Source organism: Gopherus evgoodei, chromosome 2 (genome assembly GCF_007399415.2).
Source record: "Gopherus evgoodei ecotype Sinaloan lineage chromosome 2, rGopEvg1_v1.p, whole genome shotgun sequence".
In the NCBI taxonomy this organism is placed as follows: domain Eukaryota; kingdom Metazoa; phylum Chordata; order Testudines; family Testudinidae; genus Gopherus; species Gopherus evgoodei.
In genome coordinates this window covers 203445032-203469496 of record NC_044323.1, presented here as the reverse complement: position 1 = coordinate 203469496, position 24465 = coordinate 203445032, and the positions used below count along the sequence as shown (strand labels likewise).

General features: G+C 40.3%; 1 protein-coding gene across 5 annotated transcripts in view; it reads right to left on the bottom strand.

The window, feature by feature from the left end:
• Positions 1-24465, bottom strand: part of PTPN2 (protein tyrosine phosphatase non-receptor type 2) — a 58012-nt gene that overhangs the window by 19608 nt on the left and 13939 nt on the right. For 4 of the 5 annotated variants that reach the window (XM_030552710.1, XM_030552708.1, XM_030552711.1 and 1 more), the window contains exons 3-5: positions 17561-17661; positions 14497-14595; positions 12135-12272 (exon numbers count right to left, since the gene is read on the bottom strand). In XM_030552710.1, the coding sequence (XP_030408570.1) occupies positions 12135-12272; positions 14497-14595; positions 17561-17661 (338 nt within the window). Of the gene's footprint in view, positions 1-12134; positions 12273-14496; positions 14596-17560; positions 17662-20807; positions 20968-24465 lie in introns of all 5 variants that reach the window. The other variant, XM_030552712.1, reaches the window with a different exon arrangement.

Genomic DNA, 24465 nt, shown 5'->3' with positions numbered 1-24465 from the left:
AGGGGACAACAGAATCTGATTCTTTGTAGTCTGTTACTAAACAATTTATACATTCACATATATTCTCTTGATGCACAAGTTAGGATTTTTCTATTTACTCTATCAGTACAGCAAAGCCAACACAAGCTCCAGCTCCTTCTCCCAAACTTGTATTGGCTTTGCTGTACCCAAAGGAATACAGAATAGTAAAAATTAGTCTTTGTTCAAACAGAATTGATTTTCAGTACACATCGAGTATATCTACTGAGTAAGGTGCCATTTTTATACTGCCACTTTTCAGAGCAGAACTATAATCCAATACCCCCACTTAAATCACTGGTGAGTAACAAAACTGCAGGTTAGAGGACTTAGATTCCTTCACAAGAAGCCCTTTTTGAGGCAAACAAACAATCAAAGTTTGCATTGAGTAAGTATCTGCCACATAGGACTACATTTTTGAAACCTGAAATAGGTTTTCCTTTTGTAGGAATATAGTGAGATTTTCTTTATCAATATTTGTCTACGGCAAAGGCTTAATACTGGTTTTACTTTTTTTTTTTTTTTTTTTTTTTTTTTTAATATAAAGCAAGCACTTTTACCAGTGAATTATCCCCAGTATTTTGTATTTACACAATGTCCAAGGAGAAGCAAAGCAATTGTTTTTCCTGTTAATTTCTTATTTTTATATTATACATACACATACACACAATTTGACAAGAGTCACTCAAAACAAGACAAAACATTTGCACATTTCCATTACACAATTACAAATCGTTTTAGCTACCCAGGGAAACATTTGAGGGTAACCATTGGATACTTGGAGAAAAGATAATGCCTTTAAAATTGTAAAAATGTAACACATTTTGAGTTTAATTATTACCTCTTATTAGTATGCTGGTGTAGCATTCCACATCAGCTGTGAGACCTAGCTGTTGTCTTCTAGTCTTTTCATTCCTACCAACCTCTTTCCTAGAATCAAGGTATATCTCTTAGCTTCAGGTAACAGCTTATCAAATGAGGCTATGCTCTGGCTAGTGTTGTTTGCTTTTGTGCGTGCTGCCAAAATCTGGATGAGGTATTACGCTTCCTCTTCGCCCAGTTCTTTATCTTTATATGATTTTAACAGTCCATCAGAGCAACATTAATGCTCCAGTTTTATTCTGGGGGGTTGTACAGATTGTGCTGAGCTATCCTCCAAAATCCCCAAAGGTAAAATGGATTTATGGTTCATCCAAAAATTCTCCTTAGATTGTTACGTGATCCAGGATCCTTTTGACTCTGGCTCAGTCTTTAAACACTTCCTCTAGATAGCTTGACTGTACAACCTGTTGAATGACCTCTCTTTGTCACAGCAGTTGCATGCAAGGCAAAACTGGCTCAACTACAGTCCTCATCACTTTGCAACCCCAAACTTCTCAAGACTATGTAAGATGCACACTTGTTCTCACCTAACCTGTTCACAATCATCTTGTGTTATACGTTACTATGTATGGGAGGGCAGAGATCTAGTCAAGGAAAACATTGTATTTTATAATCCAGTTTCTAATCTGCAGAGAGTTTAAGATTCCTCATCAGCGTCAACAGATGACTACACAGAAATACTGCCAGTCCTGTAAGTTTTCTATCTGATTAAGAGGTACATCTCTACTCTACGATTAATAAAACCAACAAACAAAAAACTGTTCATCATGCAATCAGCCAGCCAATATATTTACACACAAGGTTTAAACTCATCTCTTCAATTCGTCCTCATGATTCTAAGGAATGGTACGAGGGAGGACAGCAAAATAAAGAATGGATTTCAAGAAGGCAGACTTCAGCAAACTCAGGGAGTTGGTAGGTAAGATCCCATGGGAAGCAAGTCTAAGGGGAAAAACAACTGAAGACAGTTGGCAATTTTTTAAAGAGACATGAAAAGGCACATGAGCAAATTATCCCACCACGTAGGAAAAATAGGAAGTATGGCAAGAGACCAACCTGGCTTAACCAGTAGATCTTCAATCATCTAAAAAAAATAATAATCAAAAAAGAGGCCTACAAAAAGTGGAAACTAGGTCAAATTACAAAGGATGAATATAAACAAACAACACAAGTTTGTAGGGACAAAATCAGAAAGGCCAAGGCACAAAACGAGATCAAACTAGCTAGAGACATAAAGGGTAACAAGAAAACATTCTACAAATATATTAGAAGCAAGAGGAAGACCAAAGACAGATAGGCCCATTATTCAGAGGAGGATGAGGAGGGATAGAAAACGTGGAAATAGCAGAGGTGCTTAATGACTTTTGTTTCGGTTTTCACCAAGAAGGTTGATGGTGATTGGAAATCTAACATAGTGAATACCAGTGAAAATGAGATAAGATCAAAAGAGAATAAAATAGAGAAAGAATAAGTTAAGAATGACTTAGACAAAGTAGACGTCTGTAAGTCACCAGGCCTGATGAATACTCAAGGAGCTGACCGAGGAGATATCTGGGCCATTAGCTATTATCTTTGGAAAGTCATGGAAGATGGGAGAAATTCCAGGGGACTGGAAAAGGGCAAATATAGTGCCAATCTATAAAAAGGGAAATAAGGACAACCCAGATCAGTTAGCTTAACTTCTTGACCTTGAAAGATAATGGAGCAAATAAATAAGCAATCCATCTGCAACTATCTAGAAGATAATCAGGTGGTAAGAAACAGTCAGCATGGATTTGTCAAGAGCAAATTATGTCAAACCAAACTGACAGCTTTCTCTGACAGGGTAACAAGCCTTGTGGATAGGAAGGAAGCAGCAGACATCCTATATCTTGACTGAAAAGACGGTTATTCACCTTTGTAACTGTTCGAGATGTGTTGCTCATATCCATTCCAATTAGGTGTGCACGCACCGCGTGCACGTTTGTCGGAATATTTTTACCCTAGCAACACTCGGCGGGTCGGCTGGGCACTCCCTAGCGTGGCGCCTCTATGGCACCGAATATATACCCCTGCCGACCCGTCCGCTCCTTAGTTCCTTCTTGCCGGCGACTCCGACAATGGGGAAGGAGGGCAGGTTTTGGAATGGATATGAGCAACACATCTCGAAGAACAACAAAGGTCAGTAACCGTCTTTTCTTCGAGTGCTTGCTCATATCCATTCCAATTAGGTAAATCCCAAGCCTTACCTAGGCGGTGGGGTTGGAGTGACAAAAACTGCAGAATGCAAAACTGCTAAGCTGAAGGCTGCATCGTCTCTGGACTGTTGCACCAGGGCATAATGGGAAGTAAAGGTGTGTACCGAAGACCATGTAGCTGCTTGACATCTCTCCTGAATAGGAACTCGAGCTAAGAACGCGGCCGACGAGGCCTGTGCCCTGGTAGAATGTGCAGTAATATGACCCGGAGAGGCATGAGCTAGATCGTAGCAAGTCCGGATGCACACAGTTACCCAGGACGAAATCCTCTGAGACAAGACGGGCTGGCCTTTCATCCGATCCGCCACTGCAATAAAGAGTTGGAGGAGGATGGGTATACAAATATTCATACCCTTTAGAGGGTACCATGTATTTCCTTTCCACGCCTCTGGCCACAGGAGGGATAGATGCCGGAGATTGCCAAATGGTGTCCGCTTTGGCTTGGATGGACCGGATGAATGGCAGAGCCATGCAAGTTGGGGCATCCGCCGACAGTATGTCTATGACTGGGTCTTGCATCTCCGGGACCTCCTCTACCTGGAGGTTGATATTTAAGGCAACTCGCCGGAGAAGATCCTGGTGGGCTCGGAGGTCGATTGGGGGCGGGCCCGATGACAAAGTACCGGCTACTGCCTTGTCTGGTGAAGAGGACAACGACAGACCTGGCAAGGTTGGCTCATTTAGTGACTCCTGTTCCAGAAGAGCATCAGGGTCCGGGAACACCTAAGGGTCCGGCGCCAGAGTGAATAGTCTGTACCTGCTGGAGGAGGGCGGCTAACAGTGGCCTCTGGTGCATGATGTTCCAACGGGGCGGAACGAGATGGAACTGTGGGTTCGCCTTGGGCCTGGTGATAAGCCCAAGGCATCCAGAAGGACCACTGAAGCGCTTGTTCCATGCCCTGAGCCTCCTGGAGGACACGGCTCTGCGGTTCTGAATCCCCATATGCAGTGCTATTAGCGTGCGAAGACTCAGATGGCTGTCGTGATGCACATGGCAGAGCAGAGAGCACGTGAGGAGGAGCCCTGTGCCTAGGGTACCGTACGTCGTGCCGCACCGGAGAGCGGTAACAGGAGTCGTTCCGGTGCCGAGAGGTTGACCGGGACCTGCGACCAGCGTGGTGCCAGGATCGTGAAGCTCTATGGTGAGAGCGGCTGCGACGTGAACGGTGCCAGGAGCTGGACCACCGTCTGGAGTATCGGTACACAGAGCGGGATCTTGAGCGGTGCCGCGAGTATGACCGGTACCGAGAATGAGATCAGCACCGGGACTGCGAGCAGTGCCTAGATCGGGACCGGCAGCGAGATCGGGAACGCTGGCGAGACCTTGATCTCGAGTGGTGCCTGCCTGCGGCGGCGATAGAAGGTGGTCTGACCAGGGCAGGCTTCCCTGTTGACGCAACAACCCGCACCACCGGTGCCGGGGGCTGAGGCAGGGTGGGCTCTGTTAGGGCAATGAGTTCCCTCGCCGTCGAAAAGGTCTCTGGCATGGTGGGAACGATAAGCTCTACCGAGGTGGGTGCCAGGGAGCTGTCATGCACCAGAATCGATGGCTCTTGCCTGGCCAGAATCAACGGTGCCGAGATTGCCGGTGCCACGGCAGTTGTTGGTGCTGGGCAACTCGGTTGTGGTTGATGCTCAGACTGCTGTGTAGATATTGGAGCCACAGGAGCTTTGACCTTCTTGACTCGCGGGAAGAGGGAGCGGTGCCGGGCTGGCTTCTGGGCCGGTGACAGCTGGTGCCAGGGCATCTTGGTGGTGCCAGCGCTCTCTGGTGCTGACGAGGCACTTCTCCCCAGCACGGACTGTGTGGCACTCGGTGCTGAAGACGGAGGAGTGAGAGGGCCGCCTCCATTAGGAGCTGCTTAAGACAAAAGTCTCGCTCCTTTTTTGTCCGCGGCTTAAACAACTTGCAAATCCGGCACTTATCTGTAAAATGGGATTCCCCTAGGCACTTTAGGCAGGAGTCGTGGGGGTCTCCCATTGGCATCGGCCGCCAGCAGGCCAAGCACGGTTTGAAGCCCGGTGAACCAGGCATGGGCCTGGGCACTGGGAGAGGGGAAGGGGCTCATCTCCAACCCTCTGAACCATATACACTAACTACGTTAACAAAAGGTTAATAAAAAAGTATTAACTACAACTATATACACAATAAGTACTAGAACGAGTGAATAGCTAGGGAAGTGGAGATCAGCTAAGCCGCACTTCACTGTTCCAACGACCAACACGGGCGGTAAGAAGGAACTGAGAAGCGGACAGGTCAGCAGGGGTATATACTCGGTGCCATAGCGGCGCCACGCCAGGGGGCGCCCAGCCGACCCGCCGGGTGTTGATAGGGTAAAAATCTTCCGACGAATGTGCACGTGGCACGAGCACAGCTAATTGGAATGGATATGAGCAAGCACTCGAAGAAGTAAGGTTTTTGATATTGTCTCACATGCCCAATTAGATAGAGCTATTATAAGGTGGGTGCAAAACTGGTTGGAAAACCGTTCCCAGAGACTAGTTATCAGCAGTTCAGTCACACTGGAAGGACATAATGAATGAGGTCCTGCAGGGATCAGTTCTGGGTCCGGTTCTGTTCAGTATCTTCATCAGTGATTTAGATAATGGCATACAGAGTACACTTACAAAGTTTGAGGACGCGCTACCAAGCTGGGAGGGGTTGCAAGTGCTTTGGAGGATAGGATTAAAACTCAAAATGATCTGGACAAACTGAAGAAATGATCTGAAGTAAACAGGATGAAATTCAATAAGGACAAATGCAAAGTAGTCCACTTAGGAAGGAACAAATCGGTTGCACACATACAAAATGGGAAATGAGTTCCTAAGAAGGAGTACTGCGGAAAGGGATCTTGCGGTCACCGTGGACTACAAGCTAAATACGAGTCAACAGTGTAACGCTTTTTTTGCAACAGCCAACACCATTCTGGGATGTATTAGCAGGAGTGTTGTAAGCAACACACGAGAGGTATTCTTCTGCTCTACTCTGCACTGATTAGGCTTCAACTGGAGTATTGTGTACAGTTCTGGGCACCACATTTCAGGAAGGATGTGGACATACTGGAGAAAATCCACAGAAGAGTAATAAAAATGATTCAAGGTCTAGAAAATGACCTATGAGGGAAGATCGAAAAAACTGGATTTGTTTAGTCTGGAAAAGAGAAGACTGAGGCGGGACATAACAGTTTTCAAGTACGTAAAAGGTTGGTACAAGGAGGAGCGAGAAGAAATGTTCTTCTTACCCTCCGAGGACAGGACAAGAAGCAATGGGCTTAAATTGCAGCAAGGGAGGTTTAGGTTGGACATTAGGAAAAACTTCTTACCTGTTAGGGTGGTAAGCACTGGAATAAATTGTCTAGGGAGGTTGTGGAATCTCCATCATTGGAGATTTAAGAGCAGGTTAGACAAACACCTGTTTAACAACTTAGTCCCTGCCATGAGGCAGAGGACTGGACTAGATGACCTCTCAAGTTCCCTTTCAGTCCCATGATTCTATAACATGCACAATAGTACAGAAGGGTTTAAATATTTTTTAAGTCTCTATTTGAGGTGGAGAGAGTAATCATGTTACCTTTTTTCCAAACTCTTTGTTAAAGAGCATTTCAGTGAAAAGCCTTCCTAGCTTTACCAAGAGGAAAGAAACTGCAGAGAAGAGACCAAGAAACTACAGAGAAAAGTTCCACAAAGATAAGTGCATCAAAACAAAGATCTTCTCTTAAGTCCTGAGTTACTTGTAAATACTCATTCCTCTGATGCTTTCTTGAAAGAGTGCTACAGGACATCAGTATACTAGTAAAATATATTTTTAAGCAACCTCTGGTTAATATGCCATGTCAATTCCCCACCCCTACCAGCAGTATTGTAGAAATTCCCTCTCTACTTCCTCTTTATGTGCACAAGCAGGTAGCATCACACTCATGGACTGCTTTGAAGACATGTACTCTTTTCCTTGTACTGCTTAAAGAATACTAAATAAAAAGGGCTGCTTTTATGGCTCCATAAATCTAACCACCAGGGATCTAGCCTTATCTCCCTTCCAGTGGATACCATGCTCTGGCCTTATACCTAGGGCCCTGCCAAATTCACAATCCATTTTGGTGAATTTCAGTCACAGGAATTAAACAATCATAAATTTCATGTTTTCAGCTATTTAAATTTGAAATTTCATGGTGTTGTAGTTGTAGGGGGTCCTGAGCCAAAAAGGAGTTGTGGGGGGGGTTGGGGAGGGGAGGGGCGAGTGGATTGCAAGGTTATTGTAGGGGAGGCTGCAATACTGCTACCCTTACTCCTGCATTGCTGCTGGCAGCGACACTGCCGTCAGAACTGGGCAGCACTGCGGATGGGATTTTTAACAGCCTGATTGGCAGCGCTGACCAGAGCCACCGCAACCCAATACTGAGTTGCGACCTGCAATTTGAAAACCATTGATCTAGGGTGACCACCTGTCCCTAATTGGGCAGGACAATCCCAAAATGGGGGGAGGGATAGCTCAGTGGTTTGAGCATTGGCCTGCTAAACCAAGGGTTGTGAGTTCAATCCTTGAGGGGGCCACCTAGGGATCTGAGGCAAAAATCAGTACTTGGTCCTGCTAGTGGAGGCAGGGGGCTGGACTCGATGACCTTTCAAGGTCCCTTCCAGTTCTAGGAGATAGGATATTCTCCATTAATTAATTTTGAGTCCTGGTCCCAGGCTGAATGACTCCAGGGCAGGATTTGTCCCAGATTCCCAACATCAGCCTCTCCTGGTGTGGGGGCTGAGGTGGTCCTTAGCCCCAATTTCTCACCACCAGCCATCATGAAGCTTTGCCTCCTGCTCCTCCTCCTTCTCCTCCCACCCCCTCAAGTCCCTGCCCCTAGCCAGGCAGAAGCCAAAGCAGGGCAGTAGTAAGAGCAGCCCACAGAGCCCAGGCCACGGTGGGGAGCCTGACCCTCCAGCTGCCCTGGGCAGCGTGCCTGGGGATGTGTGGGGCCATGGGCTGCTCTTGGGCAGCTCATGCCCCTGGCCCAGGGCAGAAGGAGGGTTTGGGGATTCCCAGAGCAGCCCAGGCTCCTTGGCCGGCTCTTACCACTGCCCAGCTCTGGCTTGGCCAGGCCTCAGGGGGAACAGGAGCAAGGGTGGGGCACTGAGAGACAGGTGTCCTGCATGCGTCTCATTTTTGCATTTTAAAAAAATCATCCTCAGCATTTGTATCCTCTGCACTTGAGTCAGGCTGCATCATTTTCCACACTGCCCGGGTGCACGTAGGAAGAGCATAGAAGAGTCTTCTTGCTCCCAGTTCTGTTGCCCAGTGTCATAACTGTCTACAGCAGTCAGGAAGAACAGTTGCAAGAGCATATTCAGTGCAGATGGACTCTTACAAATTTAGCTGTCACTCTAACACAGGGGTAGACAACCTATGGCACATGTGCCAAAGGCGGCACGCGAGCTGATTTTCAGTGGCACTCACACTGCCCGGGTCCTGGCCACTGGTCCAGGGGATTCTGCATTTTAGTTTAATTTTAAATGAAGCTTCTTAAACATTTTAAAAACCATATTTACTTTACATACAACAATAGTTTAGTTATATATTATAGACTTATAGAAAGACCTTCTAAAAACATTAAAATGCATTACTGGCACACAAAACCATAAATTAGAGTGAGTAAACGAAGACTCGGCACACCACTTCCGAAAATGCTCTAACATCTCTGCTTTGCATATGCAAATAAATTTCTCAAAGACTTGTAACTTGGCCAAATTTGAGTGGCTTTTCACAGGATCAATGTCTGTGACACAAATGCCACCCCACGTTTCAAGCCTTTCCTTCGAAGTATGGAGGTGCTAGAGCTTCTCAATGAAACATTTATGAACATTTCCCTATAATTTAATTTAATTCTTGGAAACAGCTGAACTGTTTTTGCTAACACTTTCAAAACAATTCAGCCTGAGGCAGACAACAGCCAGCGTGGAAAATTTCAGCTCAGACAGTTAAGTTTTGGCTAACTTATAAGCAACTGGAAACAGGATCTTATAATGGAATGCATCAGTCAGCTTTAGTACAGATGGTAGTACCAGCACTATCTAGAATTAAGACTAAGATTTAATCATGGGTATTTTTAATAAAAGTCACGGACAGGTCCCTGGCAAAAAAACAACAAAAAAATCATGTCCTGTGACCTCTCCATGACATATACCCTAAATACCCCGACTGAATCGGGGGAGCGGCAAGGGGAGCAGCGAGGAAATGGATGCATGGCACCAGCTTGGGGGGGGGGGGGGGAAGAGAAGAAGAGAAGAGGCCTGAGATGCACCAGCTGGGGGTAGGGGGAGAGAAGAGGGCCTGCTGCTGTTCCGGGCAAGGGCGGGGATGCGGAGAGAAAGGAAACTCTTGGTGCCAGCGACTGCTCTGGCTGCGGCGGGGGGGGGGGGCCCGCCTGGGGCCAGCTGCTGCTCTGGCCACCCTGGGATCACTGCCAAAAGCCCCTGCATCGGCTGCTGCCCAGGGCTGCCAGAATGGCAGTCGGCGCAGCTAGCTCTGGGGCCATGCGAGTGGCTGGCTGCAGAGCTGCTCCAAATGCCGCTGTCCCGGGGCCAGCTGCTCAGGCAGCCACGGGGTAAGTCACGCCAGCTGCTGCAGAAGTCCACGACCTCCCTGACAAACATGGAACCTTATCTATAAAACAAGAAAAATGAGAGAGGGGAATGGAGGACACACTAGTGAAGTCTTTGTGAAAAGGAAGAATCAGATTTGCATATTCTGAAAAGGAGCATGTGTTAGTTAAGCAAAAAAGAGAGGAAACTATGTAACATTATCTGCAATGCATGGTGCATTATTTTATTTAACTCTTATTGGGATCTTTCCAAACACTCTTCCCCTTCTCCAAAAATCATATACTCTATGACACTGACCACAAAGGCAACTATAAACATTTGCATGAAACAGAACAGAAACCAATTAAGGTGTCAAATACCATGCCTTATACTACTTTGCAGATAAATGCATTTCTGATAATCACTTTTCAACCAAAAAGCAAGTATATCCAGAAGTTTTAATTTTTTCAGTAACCCTGTAAAACAGTGGTCCCCAACATTTTTATCTGGCGGGCGCCAGACGAAGGACCATGGCAGCGGAACATCCGCCAAAATGCCATCGAATTTCTGCGGCATTTCGGCTGCAACGCCTCTCAATGACGCCACTTGCCACCGACAAGAGACATCATCGAGAGGCGTTGCCGCCGAAATGCCGCAGAAATTCAGTGGCATTTCTGCGGATGCTCCATCGCCAGCCAGGACGCAGATGCATTTAGATGCCCCCGAGGGCGCCATGGCGCCTGCGGGCACCGCGTTGGGGACCCCTGCTGCAAAATATCCCTCTTTTTAGAAATCTTCATTCATATATTTTGGTGACACACTGCAGAAATTTGCTGTTGCACCATAAGCAATGTACTGTTGAAGAGTCTGAAAGGATTTTACAAATTCAGTAATCCTAGTTTTCCCAGATCTTAAGGAAATGTCAGGGTGTATTAGCTCTTCAGATAAAGTTGTATTCTTGATCTTCTTTTGCTCCAGATCTAAAGTTTACACATTTTTCAATAAATGTATTTGGTATGTTATGAATCAACTAACTGCATAAAATTTAGAGTAAGCTGCAAAAGAGGCAGGTGAGCGTCACGCATTTAGGACTAAACAGGAATACTGAATTCTTGAGAATTTTTATAGCACACTTATCACAAGTAGAATCAAATACAATCAGTGGTTAGTAGCCACTATGTAAAAGCTTAATGGTTAGAGAGGGAAAGTAATAATTTCAACAGTTAGATGTAATTCTTTTGTGAATTAAGTACTGTTTTGTAAAACGTTCACATGATTTCTGTTAAAAATGTTATTTTATACACTAAAGGCTTATAAGAGGACCAGTGCATTTAAATAACAGTCCCTTATTACCTTATTCCACTCTTCTGAAATGAGCCAACTTCACATATAAGGCTCTATCTAGAGCACATATGGGCCTGCTCCAGAGGACTAAAAAACCCAAAGCCTTAAATGATGAGCAACAGTGAAGTAAGAAGCAAACTGGGGGTATAGGAGAGCTTATGTAATTGATAACTTCTGCACTCCACGCTATCTGAACCTTAGGACAATATCAGCCCAAGTCCAAATACTTCATGGGAGTTACTGCAAGCATTAGAGCTGGAGTAACTCTTGGGAGTGGGAAGAGAGAGAGATGAGGACTGTCTATTCCAGGCCCCCTAAAGACAAAAGCCCCAAAACAACTGTGTAGTATTTGGGAAGACTGCTGCCCCAAGTTGACAAAAGCACTGGCGGGCTTCGTTTCCTCAACCCCAGCCCTTAATGCACCATTCCTCCCTTCTTCACCTCTCCCACTAATATGAAAAAAACCAAAAGGGAACAGCTGAGTGGGGAGAACCTAAGTCACAAGGACACAGCTGTGTCAAGTTCTATCTTGTCTCACTTTTATGACCAGTTGTAGAATGTTGATGTGAAGAAGCTCATGGAGGAGGTTTCAAATTCACTTTCTTTCTAAGTATCTTGTGCAAAGCTTCTTTAATGACATTATAGATTCAAACAATATCCAAAAAGAAAACATTTTGCAGAACGAAGACATTGAAGAAATAGACTATACTGCCAGCTTCTCTCCCACAATGCTACTGACCAAACTAGGTTACAATTATAATCTTAAAAACCCCACTACTCTGCCATTGCCAATTAAAATTAAACATGGAGTTGGGATACTTTGTTTTCCAATTTAGAAAAATTAATGATTCAAGATTTCAGCACTTTGAATGGTAGCCTATTAATTTACACACACATACTAACTCATACACTTGTATGATTGTCTCTTTTGCACATATTAAAAGCAAAATAAATGTTAGAACCTTTTATGCAAAAATTAGTCTAAGCATGAAATGGTAGTTTGCTACACATATTTCCAACAATACTTATTACATATTTAATCCTATGAATATGATGTACACATGTATGGAGAAAAATGCTTACACTGATGTTTTCTAATTGTAGTAGGTGTACTGTATAATAGGATTTTATATCCTCTGATACTAGCCTCACACAGAATCCCGTTTCCTTGAACATCATGACTTCCTCTTCTTCTGTTGGCCAGTACTGTGCACATTTTACCTAAATTAAAAAAAGTTAAGTAAATATTTGCCCACTGAGACAAATGACAGAAATAAGCTATGCGGGATCACAGATTCTACATGGGGTGGGGGACACAGATGTATTATGACAGCTTCTCCCTTCATCCTGAATAAGGAGATAAATGGTAACTATCATTAAGCTAAAATATGTTAACTAAAACTGTCTTTTCAAAGATATACAGCATCCATTTATTAGCCACATGTATAGTTGAATTTAACACAGAGTTTAAGATAATTTTCACAAATGATATACATTGAAGGAAAAAAAAAAGTATTAATGCTAACTTGTGGACATGTTTCCAAAGAATTGAAGCACCATTAAATTAGAGTATTTAGGGCTCAATACTCCACTACTGAGCACTTCCCACTGCAATTTACAACAGTGCAAACAAAACCTAAAATTTATATTTAGTAGCATTTTACACTCACTTAGTACAGATGTAAATGACTACACCAAGTTCCCAAGTTTTGCAATTTTAGGGCAAGCCGCTGGTCTACCTATTTCAGTATGCTAGTCAATAGCCACTACTAAATTCCTCAAAAGGAAAAGAAAGAGCCACAATTGGACAAGATTTTGCATGGGGGAGAGGGATAGAGAAGATTCCTCTCTGACCCCTATCATGAGTCTATGCTCTGAAAGAAGCTCTGAATAATGCTTAGACTATGCAGGCTGAGAAAGTTATCCACTTCTTTTAAAACAAAAAAAAGCCATCTATAATATTGTCTTGATCCCTGGTAGCAGTGAATTCCACAGAATTACTATACACTACATAAAATATAGTGTTTTTCTTTATAAATTGTAGCTGTATTGTCAGTTTGAGATTCTTCGTAAAAGTTGGGGGCTTGCATAGCTGGTTCTAAGTGTATATTATACACACACTTATGTGCTTATAACGATGTCCTTCATAATTATAAATCTCAGTTCTGTCCTTTAAAATCCTAGTTTTCACATTCTCATCACTTGCAAGTAGTGTTAAACGCTCTAGCCATATTCACTACCCTTCTCTTGCCCTTTCCCTAGTTCTGATACATCTTGACGTGCACCCAAACACCAAACTTGCTTTAAGTATCTCTACAATCGACAGACACCTTTACTGAGCTCGTCCAATGACCCTTTTCACCCCTCAGAGCATTCTGCAAGTTCAGTGCCCACCCAGCACATAAACTTTTTTTTTTTAAACAATATGTATTACTTTACATTTATAGAGGTTACATGTTACTTGCCACCGTGCAGCATCATCCCCAAGGTATTTAAATTAATGCATGATTTATCAGACTCCTTTAGTGCTTACTCACCTATCTGAGTTTGTGCTTAGAAGTGAATGGGACTCCTGCATTTCCTTTGCTTGCATAACTCGATCCCAAAGCTCCAGGCCTAGTACATTAGGCCATCAAACTTTTCTAGCCAAGAATTTTTGAATGACCAGAACTTGATTGCATTTATAGCTAAGAACAACTGCTAATATCTAGATATTTAACGAGTCAGTCACAGAAGCTGGCAAAAAAAGCACTCTCAAGTGATTCATAATCTGTAAATTCTCACTGACTTGTAAGGAAGTGAAAACAGACTAGTTTTATTTCTGCTGGTAGCACGAAGTCAGGCTTTCATTATCAACAGTGGTCTATTAACAAAACATTGCTACTGTTACAAAACAAACAATCTCTCAATGGAGTTAAACTTAAGATAAGTTTCCTACCCTTTACATCTCATCTTGGAACCCAGCTAAGCCCTAACTCCTACTCCCATCTTAGTTCTTCCGCTTTTACATTCCCCTGCCTCAGGAATTTTATTTCATCTGTCTAGACCTGTACTTACTGGAGACTGTTCTTACTGAAATGAATTTCACCTCTTACCTTTATTAAATGAGGTAGTGGAACTATCTTAGCCCGGTACAATTGGAGAATAGTCTGTAAATGCTCTCTCTTATCCCCTCAAAACTACTTTAAAAGTTATTTCTGGTCCTGCTTGTAGAATTAGTATCTCAATTGTCACAATAATCAAATGTGCTAAAACGGCCAGCAAGATTAGTGTTCCCATATTGTTATTTTAGCTTCCAGCAACAACAAAAATGAATGCATTAGCTCTTCACAACAGGACATTCCTAGCAATTAAGAAACAACTTTAATATCCCAATTAAGTGTGGTTTGATAGCATTACAAGTATGTTGCTTATGTATAAGTTGTATTAAATAGTCATTACTTACTGACTCTTTTTCAACAATTCTGTTCAGCATGACAACAGCTCTGGTCTTTTGTTGCCATACCATTAGCCAAAAATGACAACAAGTATTAGGAAGTGGACCCTGTGCGAGTAAGGAAAGAAAGAGGGAAAACATTCACTTAGTGCTCAAAACAAGAATCATAATTCAATTATATCTGAAAAATTGTCTTCAAAAGAGAACAGTGTAAGACAGGAAACTTAAGTCAATTGCACAGCTTATACACAAATGCAGAATATAAACATTGAGTTTTCTGGAATACAACAGTGAGGCATTCCCATTAGTTAGCCTACAACAAAATATTTTGACAGATTAATAATTAAAGTGATCAATTTATGAACAGCTTCAGAAAGAAAGTTATTTATATAAATGGAGATACACTATATTCGTCATCAAGGACAGCTGTTAAAAGTACATTTTATGGATAGGATGTCAGTATCAGAGAGAATTGTGCTTTCAGGCATTATCAGGAGCAGAATCTGATGGATCCCAGTAGTTCTGCTGATAGCTTTTTAAATGGTGAAGACCTGTTTCTCAAATGTAACACTTTTATTGCAGCATTCAATCACCTTACATAATCAGGAACATGATTACTTAAACAGCTGTGAACATCCAAGAATTTCAACATCATTAAGTTTTATAACTAGCACGGTGGTTCTCAACCTGTGGGTCAGAACCCCAAAGTGGGTCTTGACCATGTTTTATGGGGTTGCCAGGGCTGCTGTAAAACTTGGAGCCTGAGGCTGAAGCCCAAGTCCAAGCCCCACTATCCAGGGCTGAAGCCCTCAAGCTACAGCATCCCCCAAGATGAGTGGGCTTGGGCTTCAGTCTCTCCTCCTGGAGTCTTGTAGTAATTTTTATTGTCAGAAGGGGGCCGTGGTTCAATGAAGTTTGAGAAACTTTGAACTAGCAAATTCAAGACAGTGTAAATGGTGAAGTATTGAATTCTACAAGTAAATTTAGTCAAGTTCAAGCACAGAATGAATATGCATAGAAGTCAGTACTATATGCATGCAGAAGAACAGCCAGCCAAGGTAATTTTTTCTATTAAAGATTTTTTTTGCAGACATTTTCCTGTTTAAAAAATTATATATTTAGAAGATCACAGTTTGGGGGCATTTTCACCATACCCCTGCCCTCTGTGAAACAGTGATTTTTCACAGGGTCCTATTTATAACTATCCTGGATTTTGTATATAAGGTAGGCTTTTTCCTCTTCCCCACCCCCTGCCCATTATATGCATGTTGTGTGAATGACATCTCTCTATGTATGGCTCCATTAGAACAGTAGTTTAAAAGCCCACGTCATAAACAAAATCAAGGATTCCATATATGGCAATATACCATCCAAAATGTTGGCTGGATGCTAGTTAAAAAAACACAAACAAAAACAAAAAAAACACACACACAACCACATACATTACAAAAAAGTATTTTAAAGCCAATCTTACTTAAAAGGAGAAGCTGTTTTCAGGCTTATTTACATATTAAGCAAACAAGTATTTCAAATTATAAAGACTTGAAAAATCCGCTCAACAATCATGACTAGAAAGCTTTCCCCCGGTATGTGAGAGTGACTACGCCATTTCTGCAGAATTCAATCATCCATTTAGAAAAAGATTAAGTTTCTAGACATTTTTTATTGTTGCAAGAAATCTTCCCAATATGAACTGAATATGCACTGATGCTCCACTGTTTTCCTTAGTCTGCCACAAGAGGTACAGAAGTTGTACTATTGCTACTGTTGTTTGGCAACACCATGGGCAAGAAACTTACAAAAGAGAGACTTAGGTCAGTTACTATAGCTACTGTTCAGAAACCTGTTGTGCCTTGAAATTATCAAGTATTCCATGGATTTCTCATCAGTTTCACGATGCTCTCGCTTAGAAAAACTGAGAAGTAGCAGAAACAGATCCTGAAATTGTACACGAATGAGGACCTCAAAAATGGAGGATGGAACGGAATGTAAAGCAGTGGAGACTTCCCACAGCCAGGCTACTCTGGAGGGGTGAGGGAAAATAAAAATTCTCCCTTCTCTCAGTAAGGAATTATAGCTTCAAACTCATCTATGGCTATTAGCCCGAACTTGACATGAAAAAGGAAACTCCCCAACCACTAAACTCCAGTACCCTCCCCCTTCCTTGAAGCTGGGGTTCTAAGAGAGTTCAGATTTCTTACCAAGACATTTCTTCTGGACCTTCTTGGTTAGACTTCCCTAAAGTCCTCTTTAAGAGGTTTAGTCTTCCAGCTACTAAGTATTGGGCAATTTTTTCAAGCTATATAAATTATAATGAATTTCTTGGAGTTATATTTACAAAGGATACAAGGCAAATTTGTGAGTATGTTAAATTGAAGGAAAGTTGTATATTATTTGGGAACTAACAGCAAATCTCAAGCTTTCCTCTACTACTACTCGAGTAGACCTGAGTGTGCTCATTAATTCAGAGACACTGCTGCATCTATACATTTAAGTTATACAGTATTTTACCTCCTGTGGAAATATGGAAAGTCTGCCTTAGGAAAGTGTAAGCTAACACTTACTACAAAGCTGTACGTGACCTGCATGAAGACAACTATAGCACACTGAGGATCAAAATAATAAAGGAAAAGAGGTTAACGAAGAAACCAAAGACTCTCCTCTGGATTTTTTGTCAATTCTTACAAATGTGTATGTTGGTACCATTCATGCATGTGTTTTTGTTTAAAGGGAGAGGGAGAAGGAGAAGAGAGTCATGTTCAAAAGGAAGAGAGTACAACAGATAAAGTAACCATTTGGATATTTTCATATTAGTTGAAAAGAAAAATCTGTTTTAGAAACGTTTGAAAACTTTAATATATAGATTGCTATGAAATAATGCTTACCCTGAAAACATATCTTTTAAAAACTAGAGGAACATTCTTGTAATCAGATCAGATATACTGGCTATGTGTTTCATTTACTGACTGAGGAGAGCAGCAAAGATAGCTTCATTCCCATGCAAGGCTATGCTATGCCATAATGTCCATGTTCTCCATCCCCTATAACAATTTAATATCTGGTTATTACTTACCTGTGTTAAAATATAGTTTCTTTGGGCTTCTTCTATGACTACTAAACTGGCATTGATATAATCATTCTCTGTGTTTTGCAGTTTTACACGACTATGGTCATCTAACAATAGAAAAAGTTAAAATTAAGACATATGACAAACATATGGAAGCGAAACTCCTGTGATAAATTCATTTCACATATTTCCAGAATTTATCATTACATGGTGTGATATCAAGGCATAACTGGCATTCATTTGGTCTAAATGCAAAATTCACTCCTAGCTTAGTTATGAATGACTAACATCACCATTCTTAACTTTTGCAAATAAAAATTTAATATATAAAATATTTTATACACATTCAAAAAATCCCATTATCCAAATAGCTTTGGAAACATCCATATCCTCTGTATAATCAGAATTTTGGACAATTATTCAAAAGTTCTGATAGAAACAGAAGAAATCAGAAACCAAAAGGTGATTTTTGGATAACCTGGGTTTAGATGTATATATATTTAAAATGGAACTCCCATTTTAAGACCCAACTCTGCAGCCAGAGCTGAAGCCCCTATGCCCATGCACAGTTCTGCTCACTTCAAATGCATACAATTTTAATTAGGTTTTCTGACTTCTAACAGTTTATCACAAATGTAATGCAAATATAAGAATGTAGCACATTAACAGATGAGGAAACTGAAACAGAGGTCAAGTGACTTGACCAAAGTCACCCAGCAGGCCAATGACAGAGATGAGAATTTACTATTTATGGGTCCAATCCTCTCAGTATGCACCCAAAACTCCAGGTTTACTTCAGTGATAATTTTGAGATTGCAAATCTTGTTAGGATCAGGCCCTATATAAATAATCGATTGTGAAACAAAGGAAATGCAACACAACTGAGGAAAAAGTTAAAACTGGAAACTGGTGCATATATTCTTAACATTGCATTAATAGATTTTTACACTTAATTGTTTGATCACCTAGTGGCAGATGACATCCTTGTGCTAATTTCTACCCTAATGCTTCAGCAAGTAAGTGAGAATGCAGAAGAAAATCACTAGCCTACAACCATATTGTCGTCACACACTGTTCCCACATCATCAATATTCAACATATCTTCTTGAAAACAATTTAAAATATGAAAAAAAACCAAAGATTGTCAATGCAGTAACAAGGCTGAAATTTTAATCAAGGATCAGGAGATTCACAGTCAAGATTCCCACAACCATCTTAACTCTCCCCTTTTGCATACTGTAATTATCGCAAACTCAAGCATTTGAACAGGTAAATTTTATAGTATCTACATCTTTAAAATATTTTATTTATTTAGTATATGGAAATGCATCTCTCACCACAACACAACTATCTTAACTCTGATCCATGGATTGTTGAGAATTTTATTTATTTTGCATTATATTTGTTAACTCGATTTCATGATTCACAAGTGTAGATGACTACACTAGGTGCAAAGCACTGGAGAATTCAACTCCTAACATCCAACTGGGCTACCCACTCAGTAGAAGAGACTCCCATTCAAACCAATGAGGGAAGACTGAGTCTACAACTACCTACAACAAATCCTTAATAATTTGCCTAAGTATAATCTATTTCTCTAAGACAGCTAGTGCACAAGTTTTCAAAGAGATTTAACCACTCAGAAAATGAGCTAGTGGTAAGCAAAGAATAAAACTGAAGTAAAATATTTCAAAACCACAGTGATTTTTAAGTGAACTTTTAACAAGAACAATTTGATTTTTTTCCCCAAATTTTTTAGAAATATCCTCCTTTGTCTTCAGAGTTAATGTGACAATTTTCAAAGTATAAGGCTGTATAAAGGAAGCTGACTGAAATCATAACTCTAGAGAGACTACTCCCTTTCCAAAATATACAAGAGGAGAGTCAGGACTAATACAGAACCTTAATTTTGTAACTCTGATGTCCTCCAGGTGGATTATTTTTTAATGAGAAAGAGGGAAATGACTCAATGGCACACATTTTATGAAGGACATCCAAGCATTGGGCTTTTCTCCCTCTCCCTCTGTGCAACAGCCTACATCCACTGACCCTTGAGAGCACAGTGCAAGCTCTTGGGGAAGAGAGATGCACTGGTGGTTGGGACAATTTTGGTTTTTTTTTCTTTTTTGGCTTTGGCAAAGTTACTGGTTTAACTACGTTTGCATTAGTATTTCCAGTATATGGCAAAAAGGACCTGAAGCTGTCGGTAGGCTTTTTTTTTTTTTTTTTTTTTTTTAATTGTATACCTCTATATGGAGGCTAACACACACATAAATTAGAGAGATTCAAAAAGAGATACTATGTATGTTTTAAGCAAAATATATCTTCTTACATTATATTGCCTGGAAATGAAAGTGTTAATAAGTTTTCCTTTCCTGCACTGCTTTGTTTTATCTCAAATATTTCTACTGGACAGAAACCAAGATCTTTGTAAATATTACATGTCATTTGCCAACAGGAAAAACTTAAGATCTTGTTATAGTAAATCACTCATACAGATGCTAGTGTTCTCGGAAAGATGATGTCAGTAAGCACTGTTAACAGTTTAATCACTCTGCAACTGCTGTATCATTTTCCAAATAGGGGATAAAAGATCCCAAAGAGGTTTCACACAGTAACATGCACACACGAGGTATTCAGCCTTACTTTTTAAAACCACTACAAGAGACAATGAATACATTTAAAATTCCTCTCTGTAGGACATGGTGAAGAGTATCTTGGGGTTGAGGTAGTGGGAAACGATACCAAAATTTAAGTGCTATCCTAGGAACCAGCCTGTAATCCATCAGATAGAAATACATGCAGTACAAGGATGCACTGATCCTCTCCCTTCCATCAAAAAGAAGGCTCCTCGAAGACACTAGGACCTAGACAACTCATGTGTCTCCTGGCTTGCTCTACTGAAACCAATCAAGCCAATTTTTGAGTGTTAATGATAATGTTTCCAGTCTGTAAATAATTTCCAGTTATTATTCATTCAATACTTTAACTGATTATATAAACAACAGAACTTCTTCAGATGAAATTTAGTTTAAAGAACCCCACTTAGCTAAAAATTTATTGTTCGCCATGCCAACAGAAACAGCTATGATGTAGGATTTCTCAAAATTTCTAACAAATTTTCCACTTCAACAGAATGTACAATCAGAACAAGAAGTGGAAATCTCGAAAAATGCTTATGTTCGTTCCCCTACTAAGAAGGCTTCTATACCAAGAAAAACATCTGAAATTAGCAACCGCTTCAGTTACTCACTTGAGTTGTAGACTTCAGTATGCCAGGATTTCACCCAAACACCATTGTTTTTGATGGGGTCAGAATTTCATGTTTCACCTCCTTGTCCACTCTCACATACATCAAATTGTTTACATGTATTGAACAGCCAGGTGGAGGACTTTTGGTACGTGGCCTGCTGCTGTTCTTACAACCAATTAATAGGAGAGAGGTTTATTTGAAAGTAAGTTATGTTTCCAGAAATGAAAGCACAATGAGACTTAAAATTTGGTAAAGTTTACTGAGTATGATTTGTTTCCTAAACATGGCATTATTAATTGCCAGAAGGGTAAAATACTATTTACTGGATTAAAGAAAAAAATTAAAAGAAAATGTGGGTGAAAAAGCCCTGAACCATCCCAATGGCCCAGTCTGAGGCACCCTTGCAGACAGCAAACCCTCCTCCCTCACACAGGGAAATCTAAACCTGATTATTCCTAGCTAAGCCATTCAACTCCAATATATTCTAAAATACAGTGTTGACAAATAAGATTCAGAGACTGCATAAAATAAAGGGAAGGCCGAGTGGTTTTCCTCTTTTGCACCATACTACCACTTGCTGTAATAATCAATGCTGACGTTCCATAAATCAAGGTCTAGCCCATAGTTTCAGTATAACCACTGCACAGAGTTCTGATTATATCATGCTATGCTTTCACAGCATGATTTTCCAAATACTCTAAGCATCTGCAGCTCTAACTGATTTCACTGTAATTTGTGGGTGTCATTTCTGAAAAGTCAGGCCACTAATTTCAAATCAGAATTTTTATCAGCTGTTACATGTTTTGTTTTAGTTACTTTCTGGTGCATCTTTTAGTTTATTCCTAAAGTGCTTATCATGGTAAACTATAAATATTAAATCATAAAAATCAGAATTTGTATATATTGTTAAAATCTACATCCACAGGATCCATCTCTAGCCAGAGTGGATTTGATTTAAATCACTAGTCAGGAAGACTATTTAATCATGATTTTCTTATGCATTCTTGTTAACTGTTGTAACTGTAATATATATTTTTCACAACTCAGATGTACTGTGTACCTTCTAAAAATGAAATATATGTTTTTAAATAGTGATTTATTTTGAAAAAACTTCTCAGGATAGTTTTACAGCTATATCAGAAAATGAATGATTGTTTGGTTACTTCATTTACCAAAGGTAACTAAAGCAGATATTTATGAAGTCATTGGGATGTGAACTATCATTAATATTTGGGGGATTTTCTTGCCATGCTGTATTAGGAAGACATCACTAAACAGACATTTAAATTGTTCTATTTAATTAAAACAACACATTGAAGTATTTTGGATTTTTTTCTTCAATAGCAAACACAATATTTTAACAAAACAAGTGTATGTCCCTAGCTTCTTACATTTGTTTCCAGACTTCTTCTCCTTGTCCAGATCTATTCCACTCCCAACAATTTTCTATTCATTCAACTTTTTGAAAAACTTTGCACTTTTAGAGGGGTAAGGGATTGACTCTGTGTACACAAATTTGCAGAGCGACAACAGAGTTGAGGTCTGGTATTTCTCACCTCTCTATATTATTTATTTAACAACATTTTTGCTGTTAACAAGCATGTTACCTCTGGAGACACAAATCCACAGTTTGAGAACTGTAAAAGCATGCATCTTCGATGGTATCTTCTAGACCAGGGGTAGGCAACCTATGGCACGCATGCCAAAAGCAGCACACGAGCTGATTTTCAGTGGCACTCAAACTGCCTGAGTCCTGGCCACCAGTCTTGCGGGGCTCGACATTTTAATTTAATTTTAAATGAAGCTTCTTAAACGTTTTTAAAACCTTATTTATTTTACATACAACAATAGTTTAGTTATATATTACAGACTTCTAGAAAGAGACCTTCTAAAAATGTTTAAATGTATTACTAGCACGTAAAATCTTAGAGTGAATAAATGAAGGCTCAGCACACCACTTCTGAAAGGTTGTCGACCCCTGTTCTAGACTGAGCACTGAGTCACACTGGGTACATAGAAAAATTAACCTAAATCATCCACAGAAGCCTGTGGAACCCCAAAAGACTGGGTCCCTAATCCATGAACTATTGGAAGTCACTTACGAAAAACTTTTCTTAAGCATTACAATATGTTGTCTCATACTATAGAATTAGAATTTATAATCTCTATTCCATGAGATATCTTTGAGCTATAATTTATCTTAATTAAAACTAACCCTTAGATAGGTATTTTCCTCAAAAAGCATTTTATCAAAAACCCAGTTTCAATACAAAAATCTTTTTTTTTAAATCATTAATTTTTAATCCACTCTGTCTCTAGCTCAATTTCTAATACTGATGGCACAGTGTAAATGCAATATGCCTATTTTTAGCATGACATCTTCCTGCTCTAACAATTAAGAATTCTGAAGGTGCTAACAGTAAATCTGAAATACAAAACTAGAAATCACACTATAGAGGAACAATCCGATGACTCTGACAGGACAGATAAGAATTTGAAGGCCATTCTTGTAAGGATTATAGCCCCAAAAGTTCTTTTCCTTTTAACAATGTGTTTTCTGAGAAACGGTTTCATCTGTCAGGAAATGACTAGCTCTCAAACTGAACTCAGTGACATTTCAGATTAGCTTCCTCTTTCACTACCACCATACAGTTAAACTGCCCCTTTCTCTACTCTAGAGTAATTTGTACTACCAATCAAACGTCAGAGTACATTTTTTCCTATTACCCTCAGCAAAAATGAGTTTTTATAGCCTTTTCAAAGACAAGTTATTTATCCACCACAATTAGATGCACAATAAAAAATAAATAAGCTAAAATATTTATGAAACTGTAGACTGTATAAAAATGAACTCTTAAATATGTTACAGCTTTGTCATTCAATAATTCAGATGGAGCTCAGAAGCTCTCTTGTCCCATAAGTGAGTCACATTTTTTAAGGATCATCATCTTGAAGGAATAAATGATAAAATTTTCAACTCGGAATGATTCGTCCCTCCCTAATTAACTAGTTAGATAACATCTAGAGAGCTATCAGCAAGCACAGGCAACTACTATTACCACCACTACATTTAAACTAAGTTAAAAGTATATTAAAGTTGCAAAGTCTAGGACTCAAAAGTTATGACGTACCAAGATTAAGGATGCCATACTACCTTTATTCAGCATTCTTGTATGTATGTATTATGATCAGGTTCTGCATACCCCATGAGACTAAATTCCACAGCAGCAAGCCCTAAATGCTATGGAATTTAGTGTTTACTGTCATGGAAATGTTCACTTATCGCAATCTCATGAAATACCCTTTATTGCCCCCACACATACATGACTACCCATCTCTTATTTGAAGATGTACTCAAATTTATTAAAACTTGTAAATACCATTTTAAATATTAATTGAGTTTATGATAATTTTATGGTATACATGAGGGCAATAGAAGTGTACATCTGAGAAAAAATAGAGGGTAGGCTAAGGGAAGTGATGTTTCCCTAAGATGTTTCTTAAAGCATTGTCCTTTATTTTTCCATGTGGTTTTCCCTTATTTTCCATCCAACAAAGGTGGTCATCTTTGCACGTGCATACACACACACACACACACCCCCTTCCCTCATTGCTGATATCTGAAAATACTCATGATATAAAATTCAACAATGATTAT